This window comes from Phasianus colchicus, chromosome 13, assembly GCF_987193195.1.
Source record: "Phasianus colchicus chromosome 13, bPhaCol1.hap1.1, whole genome shotgun sequence".
Lineage (NCBI taxonomy): Eukaryota > Metazoa > Chordata > Aves > Galliformes > Phasianidae > Phasianus > Phasianus colchicus.
In genome coordinates, this window is record NC_143448.1 from 18835209 (window position 1) to 18852517 (window position 17309).

General features: G+C 55.4%; 3 protein-coding genes across 6 annotated transcripts in view; 1 reads left to right on the top strand and 2 right to left on the bottom strand.

The window, feature by feature from the left end:
- The first annotated feature begins 744 nt into the window (after positions 1-744).
- Positions 745-4541, top strand: CDT1 (chromatin licensing and DNA replication factor 1). Of its 2 annotated transcripts, none has more exons than XM_031615379.2 (10): positions 745-1146; positions 1419-1523; positions 1625-1839; positions 2156-2353; positions 2441-2586; positions 2711-2814; positions 2979-3167; positions 3486-3620; positions 3697-3898; positions 3985-4541. In XM_031615379.2, exons 1-10 carry the CDS (start codon positions 838-840, stop codon positions 4146-4148), a joined length of 1767 nt encoding a protein of 588 aa, XP_031471239.2. In that variant the 5' UTR covers positions 745-837; the 3' UTR covers positions 4149-4541. The 2 variants fall into 2 exon arrangements, with proteins under 2 accessions (XP_031471239.2, XP_031471240.2); XM_031615380.2 differs by having other exon boundaries at positions 2159-2353.
- A 485-nt stretch (positions 4542-5026) lies between these two features.
- APRT (adenine phosphoribosyltransferase) lies at positions 5027-10398 on the bottom strand. The gene is made up of 5 exons (XM_031615383.2): positions 8192-10398; positions 7577-7680; positions 6653-6786; positions 6456-6534; positions 5027-6191 (listed from the first exon to the last, which is right to left on the bottom strand). Exons 1-5 carry the CDS (start codon positions 8269-8271, stop codon positions 6049-6051), a joined length of 540 nt encoding a protein of 179 aa, XP_031471243.1. The 5' UTR covers positions 8272-10398; the 3' UTR covers positions 5027-6048.
- Positions 10399-11637: 1239 nt separating this feature from the next.
- GALNS (galactosamine (N-acetyl)-6-sulfatase) overlaps positions 11638-17309 on the bottom strand; it is a 45775-nt gene continuing 40103 nt past the window's right edge. The window contains exons 14-15 of one of the 3 annotated variants that reach the window (XR_016470702.1): positions 13471-15262; positions 11638-11816 (exon numbers count right to left, since the gene is read on the bottom strand). Coding sequence is in view for 1 of the 3 variants with exons in the window: in XM_031615381.2 (XP_031471241.2) it covers positions 15176-15262 (87 nt within the window). In the remaining 2 variants the exon portion in view is untranslated. Of the gene's footprint in view, positions 15263-17309 lie in introns of all 3 variants that reach the window. The other 2 variants (XR_016470700.1, XM_031615381.2) reach the window with 2 other exon arrangements.

Below are 17309 nucleotides of genomic sequence, written 5' to 3' on the forward strand. Positions count from 1 at the left end.
AGCCCGCGGGTGCCGAGCGCCGGATCTGGACGGAGCGGGGTCAGGAAGGGCGATGCGCACCGCATCCCAGCCCCGAGCTCCCATTGCAGCGCGGCCGGGCCCGGATGCTGCGGGAGTAAATGGGAGCCGGGAACGGCACCCCAGAGCCCTGCTCGCACATCGAGCCCGGCCCTGAGTGCCCCGCTCCGGCTTTCAGAGTCACGCTGGAGTGCAGCGCGGTCCCGTAATGCGCTGCGGGCGCGGCCTGAGTGCCCGGCCAGGCGCTTTCCAGGCAAAGCGCGCTGCACCCGCATCCGGGCAGCGCCATTAACGCGTGGCCGTGCAGGTGGGCGCCCCGCAGCCTCTGCACCACGCGCTGCTTTGGGAGCTCGGCTGCGTCCACCCGCTCGGACCGCCTGCAGGGGAAGGAAGCGGGCTGAACTCCCTCCTGCCCCTCCGCCCGGAGCCCAAACCGCGTCCCGCAGTGGCGGCACTGCGCAGCCCTCGCGGCCGCCCCGCAGCCCTCGCTGCAAGCCCAGGTTAAGAACGGATAAAAGAAGCAACCCCCAGCGCAGCGTGCCCGCTCACAGCTGCTCCGGGAGCTGCGTGCTCCGCTCCCCCCCAGCTCGGAGCCCCCCTGTCCCAAACCGAAAGCGTAGCCCCACCCGCCCCCCACGTGCAGCAACGCGGCCAAATGCGCGCGGCGCCTTTAAGAGCCCCGTGGCGCCAATTCCGCCCCACGTGACGCGCCGGTGGGCGGCGCCGCAGTTCGCGCGAGTTCCCGCCAAACGCGGCGAGTTCGGCGCGCCCGCGCCGCGCCCCGCAGCGGAGCCATCGGCGGGACCCCAGCGCGGGGAAATGGCGCAGCTCCGCCTCACCGATTTCTTCGGCCGCACCAAAGCCGCCGTCAGCCACCCCGCCAAGCACGGCGCCCGCGGGCTCAAGGCTGCCCTCCTCGCTCCCCCGGGACCGCGGAACGATGGTGCCCGCTCTCCCCCGCCGCCCGCATCGCCGCGCACCCCGACCCGCAGCGCTGCCCCGGCGGTGCCGCGGATGGCGGGCAGGAAACGGAGCCGCCGGGAGATAGAAGCGGGGACCCCCGGCGGGGAGCGGGGCGGGAAGTCGGCGCGGAAGCGGCTGGAGCTGCCGCGGGATGCGGGGCCGGAGGTGGGCGCTGGGGGGGGCGGGCGTGAAAGCGGGGCACGGTGCTGTGTCCGATGTCTGATCTGGGGGCGATCCATGGTGTTTGAGGGGGAGGGGTCCCTGGTGTTTGATTTTGGGGGGCTCGGTTACAGGGCTTGCTTTGGGGTTGGGACGTCGGGTCCCAGTGTTTGGATGTGGGAAGCTGACCCGGGGTTTGGGATGGCGTTGGGAATGCCCGCACATATATGGGCAGCCCCGGCTTTCACCCCCTAATCCTATCTCTTGCTGATCCACAGCCTGCCAGCCCCCCATCGCTGGGCCCACTGGAGCCCCCCATAGCCAGCAGGATGTGCACTGCCAGCCCGGAGCAGAACAGTGGGACCTCACCGTGCCTGGAGCAGGTATGGGAATGGGGGGAGTGGGCTTAGTGCCATACTGGGGTCTCCACTTGATCACTTCCCTGTGTGCCTTCATCCTTTACTAACGGTCCCTGACCCCACAGGAGGAGCTGGCCACGCTGCAGAGCCGTCTCCAGAGGATGAGGATGAAGCCCCCCACCCAACTGCCCCCCATCCCTGCTGGGGTCGGCGCTGAGCTGCGGAGCCACCTGCAGAGCCTGCGGGGCCTGGAGCTGCGGCTCCGTGCCAAGGCAGCGGGCAGTGGGACGGGGCAGCCTGGGGTCACCGGGACAGAGGCTCCAGTGGCATCAGAGAATAGGTGAGAGACAGTTCCGAGGAGGAAAGTGGGGCATTGCGGGGTTGCTGCCACAAGGGAAAGGGCCACAGTGCTGCTCTGCCCATGAGATGTTGCATTTCTGGTGAGAGTGGCAGCGGGGTCTCTCGGATCAGCCCTGCTGTGGGCAAAGCCCTGAGTCCAGCGGGTTTGCCATTCCCAGAGTGCTGTGAGTTGGGACCAGTGTGGGATGCTGGGATGGGAGGGAGCAGATGGGACTTTCCCCAGCCTGGGGGGCGTGCTGCTCCCATCTCAGCCCTGCAGGCTCAGGGCTGTCTCAGTGACCCCTCTCCGTTCCTAGCAGCGCACGGCTCCCCGCATACCAGCGCTTCCATGCCCTGGCACAGGACACGCCACCAGGGCTGACGCTGCCCTACAAGTACAAAGTGCTGGCAGAGATGTTCCGCAGCGTGGACACCATTGCTGGGATGCTCTTCAACCGTGCTGAGACCATCACTTTTGCCAAAGTCAAGCAGGGCGTGCAGGACATGATGCGCAAGTGAGTCTGCAGCAGCGCTGGCACGTGGCTGGGGCTGCTTCCCTGCGTCAGCCCCTGGGATTCCTCACCTCCCTGGTGCCGTTGCAGGCAGTTTGAGGAACGGCACGTGGGGCAGATCAAGGCAGTGTACCCCACCTCATACCGCTTCCGCCAGGAGAAGAACATCCCCACCTACAGCAGCGGTGTGAAGAAGTCGGAGTACCAGCTGACACTGGAGCCAATGCTGGGGGAAGGTACACAGGGCTGGGACCTGCTGGGTCTGAAACAACCTGAGCACGGGTCAGTCCTGCAGCTCTGCTGCTGTACCCTGAGGCCTTTGCTGTGATGCTGCAGTGATGTTCTTCTCTCTCCCTGCAGATGAGCAGCTGTGTGGTCGCCCTCACCTGTCAGCATCACGCCTGCTGGAGCGCAGGAAGGAGTTCCACCGCAGCCTGGTGAACATCGTCAAGCAGCACCATGCGGTGAGCCCCAGCCCTCTGTCAGGGAGCCAGGCTGTTCTTGCACCCTGAAGGAGTGGGTGGGAGGACAGTAATGCAGCATGGAGAGCAAGGAATGCGTGGCTGCTGGGATTTCTCCCGGTTCTGGCTTTTCCCAAGCCAGCTGCCGCATTCTCTCCCTGCTGCAGGCATTCCTGGCTGCGCTGAGCCCTCCCATGGAGGTGCCGGAGGACAAGCTGACCCGCTGGCATCCCCGTTTTAACGTGGATGAGGTGCCTGACATCAGCCCAGCAGAGCTGCCCCGGCCACCGCAAGAGGACAGGATCAGCACAGCACAGGAGGTGCTGAGTGCAGCTCGGGGCACAATGAGCACTAAGGTGAGCAGGGAGCACCCAGCCACTGCCCCGCAGCAGCTATCCCGCCGGGGAGGGGGAGGGGGAGGGAAGGGCTGCTCCTGTGTGGGCCAATTTGGTGCTGTAAGATGGAAACACACACTGAACATCAGTGTGCATGAGGCTGGAGGAGCTGCCCCTGGGGCTGGAGGTGAGGTCGTGCCCCACACAGATGGGTCTGATGCACGTGTGGGGAGCGCTGGGCTGCTGCAGGGTGGCCCTGGGGGTGGGGGGCGGCAGCGGAGGGGAAACTTCTCCTTCCTCCCAGCCGTAACCCAACTCCTCCTCCGTCCACATGAGCAGATGGAAAAAGCTCTTGCCAACCTGGCCTTAAGAAGCGCTGAAGCCGGTGCGGAGGAACCGGCGCTTTCCAAAGCAGCATCCCCTGCCAGCACCTCCAGTGCTCTCAAAGGGGTGTCCCAGGCGCTGCTGGAGCGGGTGAGTAATTCCATCCTGGCCACGGCCCTGGGGGGGGGGGGGCCCACCTTTGCCTGACCCTCTTCTCGCTCCCCAGATCCGTGCTAAGGAGGCCCGGCGGCTGCAGGCACTGATGACGCGGGCGGCAGGGCAGGAGGAGCGGCTGGCCATGCTGGGCCGACTGCCGGCCATGGCCCGCATCCTGCGTGGGGTCTTTGTGGCCGAGAAGAAGCCGGCACTGCCCATGGAGCTGGCGTGTGTCCGTATGGCCGACAGCTGCCCCACCCAGATGGCAGCAGGTAGGGGGGTGGCGGGGCTGCGGGTGGCACGGCGGTGAGCTTTGCCCGGCTGGGAGCTGAGCTGTTGTCTGCATCCGTCCCTGCAGGGGAGATGGAGAAGCACCTGCGGCTCCTGGCTGAGCTGCTGCCCGACTGGGTGACAATCCACGCCCTCCGCACCGACACCTACATCAAGCTGGACAAGAACATGGACCTCAGCCTCGTCACCGAGAGGCTGGAGAAGGCGGCCAAGGAGGCAGAAGCCCCCTGAGCCCTGCTGGAGTCTGGGCTTCCCCTGTGCAGTTCTCTATTCTTCAAGTGCAGTGAGCTCTGGCCCTGCTCCGGGAGCAAAGTGGGTGTTGATTGAGTTAGTTCTTCTGTTGGGTCCCTGCAGATTGCAGCTGCCTCTAAAGCTGAAGGCAGTCCAGGGTCAGGGGTGAGATCTGGAGCTTCCAGCCCCCTTTGTGCCATGCCCTGGATGGGCACAGGGGCTTCTTCTGTGCGCTGGGGGCGAGGAGGAAGGAGGGAGAGAAGTCGCAAAGCGCTGTTTTTGGTGTTTGGGTCTGGTTGTGTTTTTAAGGGGGAGGGAAGCACATCTCCAGCACTCGCTGGAAACGACGACAGGACTTGTCAAAACACATTTGTATTAAATGTTTTAAATAGAGCTGAGTCGCGTTGTGAACTCAGAGCTTTTCCTCGCGCTGTCTGTGCTGCTCCATGGCAAAGGGCCCCGGCCGCTCACGCAGGGAAGGGCTGGAGCACAGTCCAAGTGCAGAAAGCCTCATTGGAAAAAGTGAGCGTGGGCTCTGCAGAGCTGAATGCAGCTCTTGTCAACGGGGCCGGCGTGGCTCTAGCACGGGGCAGAGGGGTGAGTGTGGGGAGAGGCTGCCCAACGTGGGGCTGCTCACCTGGGTTGGGCGAATCCTGCCTTCTGATGGAAGGGGTGGCACTGAGGTGCTGTGTGCAGGGCTGAGCTGGAGGGAACTTCGCATTGAAGGCAGCGTGAGCTCAGCAGGGCTTCAACCCAGCACATGGGACACCTCTGCTTGCTCCCCCAGGCTGAGCACAGCAGATGTGTGCCTCCCCAGGGAGCGTGCCCAGCGTCCATTCACTGCTCACACACACACACACACACACACTTCCTCCTGCTTGGAAGTAGCAGCTCCAAAGTGCTGCCACTGTGAGTCATGGCATCAAGCGAAAGCAGCGTCCCCAGGTTCCCTGATGTCACCCCTTGGCTGCACACACAGCCAGCCCTGGCAGCAGCCAGGCCAGCGCTCGCCTCCGCAGAGCGCAGCTGCTTTCCACAGCTCCGTGGGGTGGAACTCATTTTCCCCTCTCTACATCACAGCCGGGGGCTGTGAGCAGTGCCAAGTGTGTGTGCTCAGCTCTGGGGCTGCCTGGGGATCCCAGCACCCAATGGAAGCTTTCCCTCAGTGGAGTGCTGAGCAGCACAGGAGTGGCTTTTTAGGCAACGGTGATAAAAGTAGGCACAATGAGGGCTGTGGGCACAGCGTGCCATCCCTATACTCTGTGTTGGGAAGGTGCTCCTCCAGCACTAGGATTCACATTGCCCAGGTGCTCCCCTCCAACCTGTGGGATGGAGATACCTGGACGCGGTCGCTGCTGCCTCCTGTAAGGTCGGGGTGGCAGTGGGGGGCTCAGGCTGCAGCCTCCAGTGCTGCCATGAGGGTCATTAACAGCTCCTGCTACTGCAAGAAGAGTGTTGAGGCAGTTTAGAAAAAATAGAAAAATAAATCAATGTTTATTGTATCAGTAAGTTCAGCCTCTGCTAAGATAGGGAGGTGGGATAGCCCAGGGCTGGCCTGAACCCTACTCAGACCAGGAGGCACAGCAGCACTGCACCCATCTGAGCTCCTCAGGACCCGCTTAAAGCTCTCCTCACCCTGCCCTGCTTTGGTAGCCTAGAATGCAACACCTGTAAAATGGCATTCTGGTCTCCCCCTCCCCAAAGAGATGAACACGAAAAAAAAAAAAAAAAAGGATCTGTGCACTAAGCATGCTTTGATCTGTGGCTTGGCAAATGAATAGGATTCCAGCTTCCAAGCTTCTTGTGCAAAATTCAGTGCAGGTCCCCCTGCCCACCCCATCGTGACATCAAGCCAGAGTCACCACCTGCAACCTGAGAGGTGCTGCAGCAGCCAGCAGCTTCAGTCGTACTGCAGCAGGGAGTGGAAGGGGATGGCCTCCAGCTTGGCTGCTCCCCTCAGGCCCTTCAGCTCAATGACCACCAGGCACTCCAGGATGTCAGCCTTCAGCCTCGCCAGCAGCTTGCAGGCTGCACACATCGTACCTGCATGCAGAGAGAGGTTCAGCAGAGATGTCCCTGCTCGAGGAGCAGCACCAAACAAAGCATGCAGCAATGCAGGGAACTCCAGCACCGTGCACAGCATGAGGTGTAGCTGCGACAGAGACTTACACACAACACGTTGCCACTGCCACCTCCCACACTGCAGGATGTTACACAGATGGTGGTTTCCATGCACGACGTTCTCAAGGTTCCCCCATGGAGGAAACCAGGGTGACCCACCCCCCCCCCAGTGCCTGCTTCTCTCACCTCCAGTTGCAAGCAAGTCATCCACAACGACCACTTTCTGTCCTGCTTCCACAGCATCGCTCTGGATTTCGAGTTCAGCCTGCAGGGTGAAAAGAGCATCTTCACTGCAGCCTTACTTTGCAGAGGAACACTTCTTAACCTGCTACCAATTAGAGCCCAAGCACAGCCTGCTGACCCCTTCCCCCACTGGGCATCACCTTGCCATATTCCAGGGCGTATGAGATGGACTCGGTGGGGCCGGGCAGTTTCCCTTTCTTTCGGATCAGCACGAAGCCAACTCCCAGTCTCTGAGCCAGGGGGGGGCCTATGAGGAAGCCACGGGAGTCCAGACCTGGGGGGGCAAGCAGCAAGAGCACTCAGAAAAGCCATTTGGGATCGACACCCCATGTTCATCTTCCCAAGTGTAAGAGCAACGTGCCCTTATGGCGATTCCCAAGGGTTAAATGCATACACTGTGCTCACCCAAACATGTCAGTGTGGTGTCCCACAGCCCATCAGTGACCACCACCCCCCAGGCAGTCCTCAAGGTTTCCCCTCAAGCTCTCCTTCACAGAGCTGAGCTCAGCTGAGCCCCAGTTATCACTGCAGCCACGCAGTCAAGGACTTTGCACAGCAGGTCATCAGCAGGCACTTGGAGTAGATTTTGTCCAGACTCTGAGCTCTGGGCTATCACCCAGCCCCAGCAGTTCCTTTCCCAGCATTTTCATTTTCAGCCTCTTTAATGCTGTAATGCATTATCACTGCTACGGCCGTCTCAGTTGGATTGAAAAAAGCTGCATGGAAAAGCAAACATGCTGGAACAGGGGCTCCCTGCCATGGGGCTGCCCAGGCACAGCACACCAAGCTTCAGTGCTCACCAAATGCCTCTTTTTTAACAATGCAATTACAAAATTGGTGCTGAGGTAGCGCTGGTTGGCATCTGCCCCATCCCAAATCAGTGTTTCAGGAAAGGACAGCACAGGGTTTTGGGCAATGCCATACTGCTGTTCCTGTACAATACAGGCCAGCAGACAATGTCCAAGGGCTATGGTATTTCCTGTTCTGTTAGCAAGGTGTCTGCCCACAGTGACCACCTGGGAGCACACAGCGCCCTGCAGCAGCCTCAGAGACTGAACACCCACCTGCAATGACATCGACTTTGGGGAAGGAGGCCCTCAGGTGATCTTCCAGAAGATCAATCAAAGCCTTGAAAGCTACAGGATCCTTCAACAGGGGGCTGATGTCGCTGCAAACAGAGGGAGAGCAGTTAGCAAACAACCAAGGGCTGCAGGTGATGCTGCTATTACACGCAGGGGGCACAGCCAGAGGAGCCCCTGCCCCATCTCCATCCCCGCTCCATCTCCATCCCTTGCTCCCTGCCCCATCCCCAGAACCATCTCCATTCCCCAGCCCCATTCCCATCCCCTGCTCCATTCCCAGCTCCTTGGCTCCATCCCTACCCCCATACCTCATCCCCTGTTCCATCTCCAGCCCCATTCCCATCCCCAGCTCCTTGGCTCCATTCTCATCCCCATACCCCGTCCCCTGCTCCCTCTCCACTCCCCCGGCCCCATTCCCATCTCCTGCTCCATTCCCCATCCCCCGCCCAACCCCAGCTCCCTGCCCCATCCCCAATCTCCCTACTCCACCCCAATTCCTCTGCCCCATTCCCACCCCCTCCTTCATTCCCAGTTCCTCGGCTCCGTCCCCACCCCGATTCCCATCCTCAGCCCCATCCTCCCGTTCCAAACCCGCACCGAAACAGCACTCCAGGCACGGGGAAGTCGGGGAAGGACCGCACGCGGTCCCGCACCGCACGCAGCCTCTCCCGGCTCATGGCGCTCCGCGCACCGACTGCGCAACCGCGGCCGGACGGCACCCGGCGGGCGGAGCTTCCGCGGCACTGCGAGGCTGCGCCGAGCTCCGCTACCGCCGTGCGCGGAGCCCCGACGTCCGGAGCCCCCGTCCCAAGTCCTGGGCACGAAGCTTTCGGTCTACGGAGCTCCAGCACCGCAAGGCGCGATGCCCCGGCTGCTCGCTGCGCTGCTCTGGTTGCGCTCCGTGCACCGTAAGGAGCTCTGCTTGGGAAAAGAGGTGCCGTGCCGAAGGGAACGTTTCCACCCCTTGCACCTCGCCCAGTGCCTTGCACAGATAGCGTTATCGACTCCTGTGAAGCTCTGGAATCGTAGCTTGTGTTTGTTGAAGCTGTTTGGGTTATGATCAGAGCAGATGGACACAGCAGAGCGCGCTGCGTCCTGGGCCAGCTGAGCACCGGTGGCCTGATCTACTGGTTGGTGACCCTGCACATAGCAGGGGGTGGTCGTCCTGGTCCTTTTCAACTCGGGCCATTCTATGATTCTGCTTGGTGAGGCAGTCACGGTGCTCCTGCACAGCCCTCAGTTCCATCTCCTGGTGTGGGAACTGCCATTTGCCCGTGCAAAATCCATCGTGGGCAGGAGATGTGCTGCCGAATGATTGCAGATCTCCTTTTCCATTAGCAGATCTGATCTGGATCTGCACCAAATGCACCCAGGTACAGCTGCCCACTGAAAGCAAAGGCAGCTCTAGCATGCAGAACCCCTGGCCAAGCCTGGTGTCCGCTGCTGACAGAGAATGCAGCAACCTGGCTGTGGACACAGAGCTGCCCCTGCACCTTCCAGCTGTCCGCTGAGGCTCTTGCACAGCCAGGGTTCTGCCTGCATCCCACACACCCCATGCTGTTGCGTTTCCAGCTCTCGATGCACAGCCTCTAGAAGGCTGCAGGCTGAATCCTCCACTGCTCTACTTCCTTCCTTCTCCATCCATAGGGGCTGTAGGGTCTCTTAGCCCTCTGGCTGAAGGCACCTGTGTGCTGGATGGCTGGGGTCGAGCTAAAGGTCAGCTCAGAGGTTGCTCCCTCCCTCGCCAGGCTCCATTGCCAAGGCAGCCCACACAGGAGCTCAGCGTGCCTCCTTCCACAATCGTTCCCTCTCAGAGTAAGATTTTCCCTGAAGTCAGATTATCTCCTTGGCACCAGAAAAATCCTAACAGCTGTTCCAGCGAAGCAAAAACACAGATGTGGCACGCGGCCATGCGCTGGAACAGGCGCTGCGCTGCACCCGTGCTCCTGCAGAACAACTGGAAGGGTTTTTCTCTTTTGTCATCCCACCAACGACAAAACCAGATGTGAGCCGTTCCGGCAGCTCCTCTTCTTCCTGGCGGACGGAAGCGATGGAATTGCTCTGCCTACCCATGGAAATAAGCAGGAGATGGGAAGGGACCCTTCCGCCTCCTGCCCGCAGTGCCGTGGCCAGGCAGCCGTGCCTGGTGCCATCCCACCACACACTGCAGGTTCCACCTCACCTGGTTTTGCACTTACAGCCCATAGGACAGCAGTGTTTTCCAGCAGCTACACGAGGTTCCCAGGCCCTGCACTGATCCTACGGAAGGTTACACCAACCCTCCGGCTGCCAGAAATGACGCAACGTGCCAGCTCGGCTTTAAGAACATTTCTCCAGGCTTTTGTCAGCGCTGCACCTCATTAATCAATCCCTCATTTCAGAGGGCTGCACCGACCGATTTTAACATCCAGAAGTAAGCGAGTTTCCCTGTAATTGTTCAACTTTTCAAACAACAGTGCTGACTCCTGCCGCAGTTTCCATCCGAAAAGAACTTTCCTAGGACCAATTTCCAACGGTGATGTCAAAGGACTTCAGCTCTGGAATATCACATCATGGGGAGCTGTCAGCATCCACTCGCAGCTCGGGGAGGGCTGGGCTGCTCCGTGCCTGGAGGGGGGACTGCAGCCCCTTAATGGCACTGCAGGAGGGGGAGACCACCTTTGTCCCTCTTTCCCACGAGTGGATGATCGGTGACTGCAAAGTGCTTTAAGATCCTGATGTGAGAGATGTTGTTAGAACACAGCAACTGTTTGGATGGAGGCTTCAGAGCTAACTCTAATCAGCTTCACGGAGCAATTAGAAGAGCTGTGCTGAGTGTGGAAGTTTCTGTTCCGTTCAGGATGTTAAAACTTCAGCATGAAGTGGAACAAAATGCCCAAAATTTCAACATACCCCACAAGGGGAAACGAGAACGAAAATTTCCATCCAAATCCTCTGGAACGCTTCGTTTCAATTTCAGCTTTGGAAACACATGCACTTTAAACCAGTTTTTTTGGGTTTTTTTAATAATAATAATAACAAAACAAAACAAAAAAAAAACGAAATAAACCCACAAATGTGAAATATCTTATTTCAACAGCAGAGGAATGCAGCTCCCCAGCCAGCTCCCTGGGCTCCGGATTGGTGCTATGAGCTCGCTCTGTCCCCACTAACAGGAATAAGGGACCGTGCTCTGGTGCTGCCTGCTGAGCATCCTGCTCTGAGCTGACCCCAGCTCAGGCCCTCGGAGGGGACACAGAGCTCCTTCCCTCCCCCTGCCAAAGCAGGAGGGGGATTTGGAGGCAGAGCCAATGCATTTGGCACGCGTTCCTTGCTGCTGGCAAACCGGCCGATGGGTTTTTCTGCCCCTATCCCTTTTTTAGGGGGAATCAAAGCACCAGCCTGTGTATCCTAACGCCCAGGAGGGTGTGAAGTGGCTCTGGGAGGGAAAAAGGCAGAGAATTGTGTGTCAGTTGCCAATAAGTTGGATGGCAGAGGTTTCTGCTCTTTTAAGAGACCACAGGCTTTTGGCTAGGGCTGAACTTTTATTTAGTATTTATATAATTCAGACTGGACTTCGAGCAACAGCAAAACTCCAAGTGGAGGCACAGGATATAAAGAAAACCAAGAAATGGGGTCTGTTCTGTGTCTAAAGGAGATGTTTTCCAACAAAAGAAGGAGCCTCAGATGAGATTTCAGTTCTTCCCTCACAACCACACTTAAAAACTATGAGTTTGATTGGAGAGACACCGCTGTGCTGCGCTCTGATAGCAAATGGAAAGCATCAAATAGAACCAGAAAACAACAGCAGAAGTGCATTTCCAAGTATTAAAACCGCTCAGAAAAGTGGAAAAGGAGCCATTTGAACTGCAAAACAGTTACTTGGCTATGGAAGAAGCAGTCAATCACTCAGTACATGCAGCCTACAGGCTCCCCAGGCTGAGGACAGCCGCAGGATCCCTGCTCAGCCAGCTGTCTGAGTGCTCTTTGGGGTGTTTGCAGGCAGCACACTGCCTCCCAACACCGGTTTCCAACCCCAAATCCCCACCTGAACCCATGCCCACCTTAAAAAGGTCTTTCTTCTGCAACGACTTCATGTTGTGCCTGCAAAGATGTTGTCCTTGGTGGAAGGGAAGTCTTTTCAGGCCTTCAGATGTTCATCTCGGCTGCTTTGCTTTCTTGCAGAAGCACACAGCTGCCCTCAGTTCAACATCTCCCTTCTCAGCAGGGTCAGCCCCAGTTCCTTTAGTAAAAGCACACCGTCACCCTCAGCACTGGCATGAAAGCTCAGTCCCAAACAGCACATAACAGCAAATCCGTGCTCTCTCTCTCCCTTGTTCTGCTCCAAACTTTCCCACTTTCGCTTCTAACGCGGCGCTGCTCTGCTTGGCAGCTGAGACACGGAGGCACGTTATCTCCCATCACTGCACTCCACACTGTTTGCAGGGCATTAACCTTGGCTCTAAGTGTTTGGAATTGATCTTCTGCATTCCAATTCCAATGTTCAGCTCCCCAAATTGTTGGTCCATGGAGACTAATTTGCCACCGAAATAATCCATTTGTCACTGCAGGCTTTTAAAGCCAGGCTCCATTTTTGTAGCTGCAGACTGTAAATGCAGTAGGACTTTCTCCACGATTATTACTGACATCAATTTCAGAAGCTTCTCTGCACGGAGGGTGGGACGATAACAGAGCCTCTGGGGCAGGGGAGGGAGACTCAAGAGGCTCAGCTAATTGGAAATTAAAGGCAGGAGAGGAATTCCTCGGACTCTCAGCCCAAGCAGATGTCAAGCTTTCAGCACTTAGGAGACGTATTTAAACATAAAGACAGGAACGTCACACAAAAGCAGCCTTAGAATGACACCACCTCTCCTTCAGCTCGCAGCTTGAGGAAGGAAGCCAGCAGGGAAGCAGCCCCGTTGTGAGTCACTACATCCCATCAGGCCCCTTTCCCTGCCCACAGCTATGGCACACACAGCCCCTGCAAAGCCAGGAGCCCTGCAGCAGGCAGCTGTCACATGGATCAGAGACTCAGGGTGACTACGAGGGGCAGAGGGGCTGCCCCCCAAGCTGCAGGCTGGAGGTGTTTGTCCCACGGCTGTGTGCTCAGCTCACATCCACCCCTGCCTCCAAACTGCGCCGGGCAGCTGTGTGGGCTGGGTAATTGATCTGTGTTAAAAATAATGCAAGGAAAACAAAACAAGTTATTTTTAAGCCCAGCCAGCCCCGTGACCCAGGAGGCAGAGCTGTGAGACTGCCCCGAACCAAGGTGCCAGCTGTTCCACAGGTGTGTGCAGACAAACCCTCTAACTCCTCACTGATAAATCGGTTTTGTTTATTTTCCTCAGCTCTTCATTTTACTTTAATATTAAAATCCGTACATCTTTGGGAAAGGCATTGATTTAAAATTCTGCCCAGCTGTTCAGCTGTAGAACTACTATTCTTATTTAAAGCAGTCGCTTCTTTATATGAAGCTTGATCTTTTCTAGCTAACAAACACAAAGCGATTAAGTAAACAAACTTCAAGTCGTTTCCAGCAGCCAGCTTTGTAGTGCAAAGTTTACATCCAGTATCTATGCACCGAGGGACTATTTCAGTAAGGGGTGAAGACTTTGTGTGCTGAGTAACCAAACACTGAGCGTGCTGAGAGCGGGCTGGCGTGCCCAAGCAAGTAATGCAGAGGAGGAAAAAAGCACTGTCTTCAAAACTGCAAGCTGCAAGAGAGAAAAGAATGAAGTGGCAGGCAGGGCGCACGGCTACCAGCACCTGGCATGCTTACCATGTGCACGCTGCAAAGGCTGAGAGCTGGGTGAGAACCCAGCAGAGCTGCAGCCCTGGGATCTGTTTATAGGCAGTGCACAGAGATGAAGCTGTTGCAGTTTGCAGCAGACACTCACAGTTGTTGGAGAGTTGACAGCAACTTCCAGGCGGTTGTGGTGCCGGACTCCCTCATCTGGTGGTATCTTTATTTGTGATAAGAATGGAGCGTTGGGCTGGGAACACTTCTGGCACAGCTCTTGGTTAGGGCAGGTAGGATGCTGGGACTGCCACACAGCCTGCAGGCAGGGAGGTTCTGAGGGTCTGGTGTTGGCTGGAGCACCACGAGCTGACTCGAGCACTGTGCTTATTACAATCTTAGAGGATTATCTAGCTTCAGGAGATGGATGCTAGGAATTACTCTGGAGATTACAGGTAGCATGAAACAGAGGAATTTGGGGGGATGAGAGCATTTGGGATTATAGGGAGGGCAAGGAGAACAAGCTGAGAAGTCGGCAGGAGGCAGAGTGCAGCAGTTAACACACAAGTTGTCAGCACGTCTCAAGCCAGCTCCAGCTTTGCCTGGGAAGGAAGCAGTCCTATGGAGTGCCTTCATCTTTCTCAGGGCAGCAAAATGCCATGTGGAGAGGGCACGTGTCCTGTATCAAACATGGAAGGGGTGGAAGCAGACTTGTCAGCGGTGCAGACAGCAAGCTTACATTGCTTCCAACCATTCCCTTACAGCTCCACAACAGCCTTGCTAGGTTCTGTTCGAGAGACATTTATTAGCAACAGTGAGGGGTGTAAAAAACAGACTAAAAACGGGATGAGCAATTTACAGTGTGAAATTATGTGAAGAATCTGCATTTACCATGAACTCTGTTTAGAGAAGGGCTACACCCAGGCTGGGGAGAGTTTGCACAAGGAGAATTCCTCGGAGAGCATACGCTGGAAACAGGGTCAAGAGTTAACGTGTGATGTAAATGGGCATTTCTGAGCCTGCTGGGTTGGCTGGACCCAGGTCACGAGACTAAAAAGAGTGACTTACACCATATTTGGATCTAGATTTTTGGAAATAAAGAAAATCCCACAAATGAACAATAGAGCCCCAGCTCCCTGAGAACGCTCTGCACACCACCAATGAGGCAATACTTACATGAACCCTATCTGCAAATTTCTTTACGGTGTGACCTGGTGAGCGTTTGCAGCTACAGAAAGAAAAAACACAGGGCGTTCTGCCTGGTTGACCCTTAGTTGAGAATAGAATGCAGCACTTGTTTGCACTCAGGCATGCACAGCAGCAGCGTGGGCCGTGCGGCTGCACTCAGGACTTGCAAGCTTAGGAAGAACAGGCAAAAACAAGTTGGTGCCCAAAGAGTTCACAATGGAAATGAAATGTTAAAACAACAAGTTATATGCAAACAAAACAAGGGCAGCTTGGGCAGGGCTGTACATTTCCTGAGCAGTCTCCTATGGCTGCTGCTGGGCACCCACACGAGCGGTGACTCCAGAGCTCACCTGGAAGAAGCCAGAGGAAAGGTGCACCCGTGGTGTTTCTGAGCTCATGGCAGAGCTGTGGTTGTCCAAAGATCTTCACAGTTAGAACAGTCCTCACTGAAAATTTACCATTTACGGAAACAACTAAACCAACAGATGAGGACAGGCTAAACCCTGAGCACTAGCAATATAAACACTGTCCCTTTTGGAAGAGCAAATGATGATATCACACATACATCACACCCTTCCTGTGTAAACAGGAGTGCCAACATGAGAAGAGATGCATTGTAAACTCTGTGTCCAGGCGGTTAGAGCTTTTTGGGCAGCTCCTGAAGGCTGCAGGAAAGATCAGTGAGGCCAAAAGCACTTCTTCGGGTCAGACTTGGGTGGTTTCAGGCACTTCCCTAGCTTCTCACAGCCTGGGGGAGACCAGTTCTGTTAAAAAACAAACGAAATACACAGAAAAAATGAAGTTAGACCTTCACACAAAGTATCTGCTGAGCCTTGTATCCTAATGGACCTTTTTTGCTTCTCACAACAATGCTCTTATGTCTTGTTTGAAAAACAGAACTCTTGCAGCTGATGCTCCTGGGATCATCCATTTTCCAACTTTGAATCCTATTCAAAAAGGCTTTAGGGAAGATTACAAATCCTTATGCATCAGATGATTCCTTCTGTTGGAATACAGTGGTCTCTCCTGTAAAATGCAATCTGGTGGGACTCGTAATGACTTTCCTTAGCCTTTCCTTAGCTACAGTAGTTTGGAGCACACAGATCACAAGCTGTTGGTGAATTCCTAGTTCTACTACGATCCAGAAAAGAGTTCATTCCCTCAGCACTACGATACCCCTGTACTTTATTAAGGAAGCAAGTAAAAAGCACCAGTGTTTGAAGGCTGATGGGGTGAGAGAGAAAAATGTCTGTATTTTAAATGAGCATTCTGATGGACAAATTCATGAACTGTGGAGTAGGAGGTATTTATGAGCCAACCACATCAATGCATGTAGAGCAAAACTGTTCTCCTCCCTTGTTTTCATGTTTCTTGAACTACCCTTCTCCAGCATGCACACAACAGAGGAGCAACATCAGAAAGGAATCCCACTGCAAACCTCAGCTTCCAAAGGGATTAAGAGAGGAAGGAGTTTGGATGAGAGAGTTCTTTCAAATTTCAGGTGTCATTTTTTTGGTGTCATTTAAAATTTGGGTCTGTGCCAATGTGAATGGCAGATCTCTGCCCTCAGAATCTTGTGTGTTCTTTCCCTGACTCTCCAAGTCCATCCATGGGAGATCCTTGCTGTCACCTGTTAACGCTCAGCTCAGCTCTGACCTACTGCCTTTTATGTCATTAAGTTTTTCAAGTCATTAAACTGATTAAATTCCTGTGGAGGTAAAGAGAAGCTTAACCCCATCAAAGATACCAGAGCAGGTTTCTATTCCATGCAGCCGACAACAGATGGCAGTGAGACACCAGCTATCTCTGCAGGTCGAGCAGAACACGGAGCGGAGTTCGCTGGAACGGCTGCATGAAGGGCTCTAGATCATTTACAAACAATTAATGCCTTTTCTAAATCCATTTCTCAATTTTAAAATGCACCATCGGAAATTTCAGATGCTTGAGCACTCCGTAGAGGGACCAGAGATCCAAAGAAACAAAGAAAATATTCAGGCAGCACAGATCCAGAGAGAGGGCTGGGGTATGGGGTGCAGTATGGGACCTCCAGTCCAGCACTTTGCAACCCAAAGACACCCTGTGCTGACAAACAGTTTTATGCTTTTGCAGCACCTGAACGCATTGCACCAGAGCAGCTGCACAACAGCACCACGACTGCACTTTATGAACCAGTTTTGGAGCTGGAAGCACAGAAGAAAACTCTTTCCAGGGAAGGGCTCTGGGAGCAGCCAGACGCTGGGGAGAGTGCCTGAGCCCACAGAACATCCCAGAGGAGCACAGAACAGGGTTTATTAAAGGCAAAGTTGAATAATGAAAGAGAACAATGCAGAAACAGTGGTCCTTCAAATCGTTTTCCTGCTTAACATCCAAAAATAAAAAGTAGTGACTGCTAAAAAAGATCTTTGCTTTCTTATTAAGAAGAGGCAGCTCCATGTTCTGCACTGCTCTGGCTGGCTGGAGACAGAGCCTGAGCAGCAGGTACTCAAGGTACGCTTCATAAGGTTACTTCAGTGTCAGGAAGACTTTGTTGCTATTTTGTGTCAGTCTATACAGCCACATCCCCTTAAATTACACAAACTCCTGCTGTCTGACAACCTTATCTCCTAAGACCCATCCCGTTTATTTCTCAGGTTCACAACACACCAAGCAGCATTTGGAAGGAAAGCCAAACTGCAACTTTCAAGCATGCAATTCAAAACAGAACACAGAACTGGAAACCAGTTTGGCCTGCTTCAGAGCAGAAGGGCTTTGGAAGAGACAGGCACAGGTGTGTACTAGAAGGAGAGCACACAGGACCAAAGACGTTCAGTG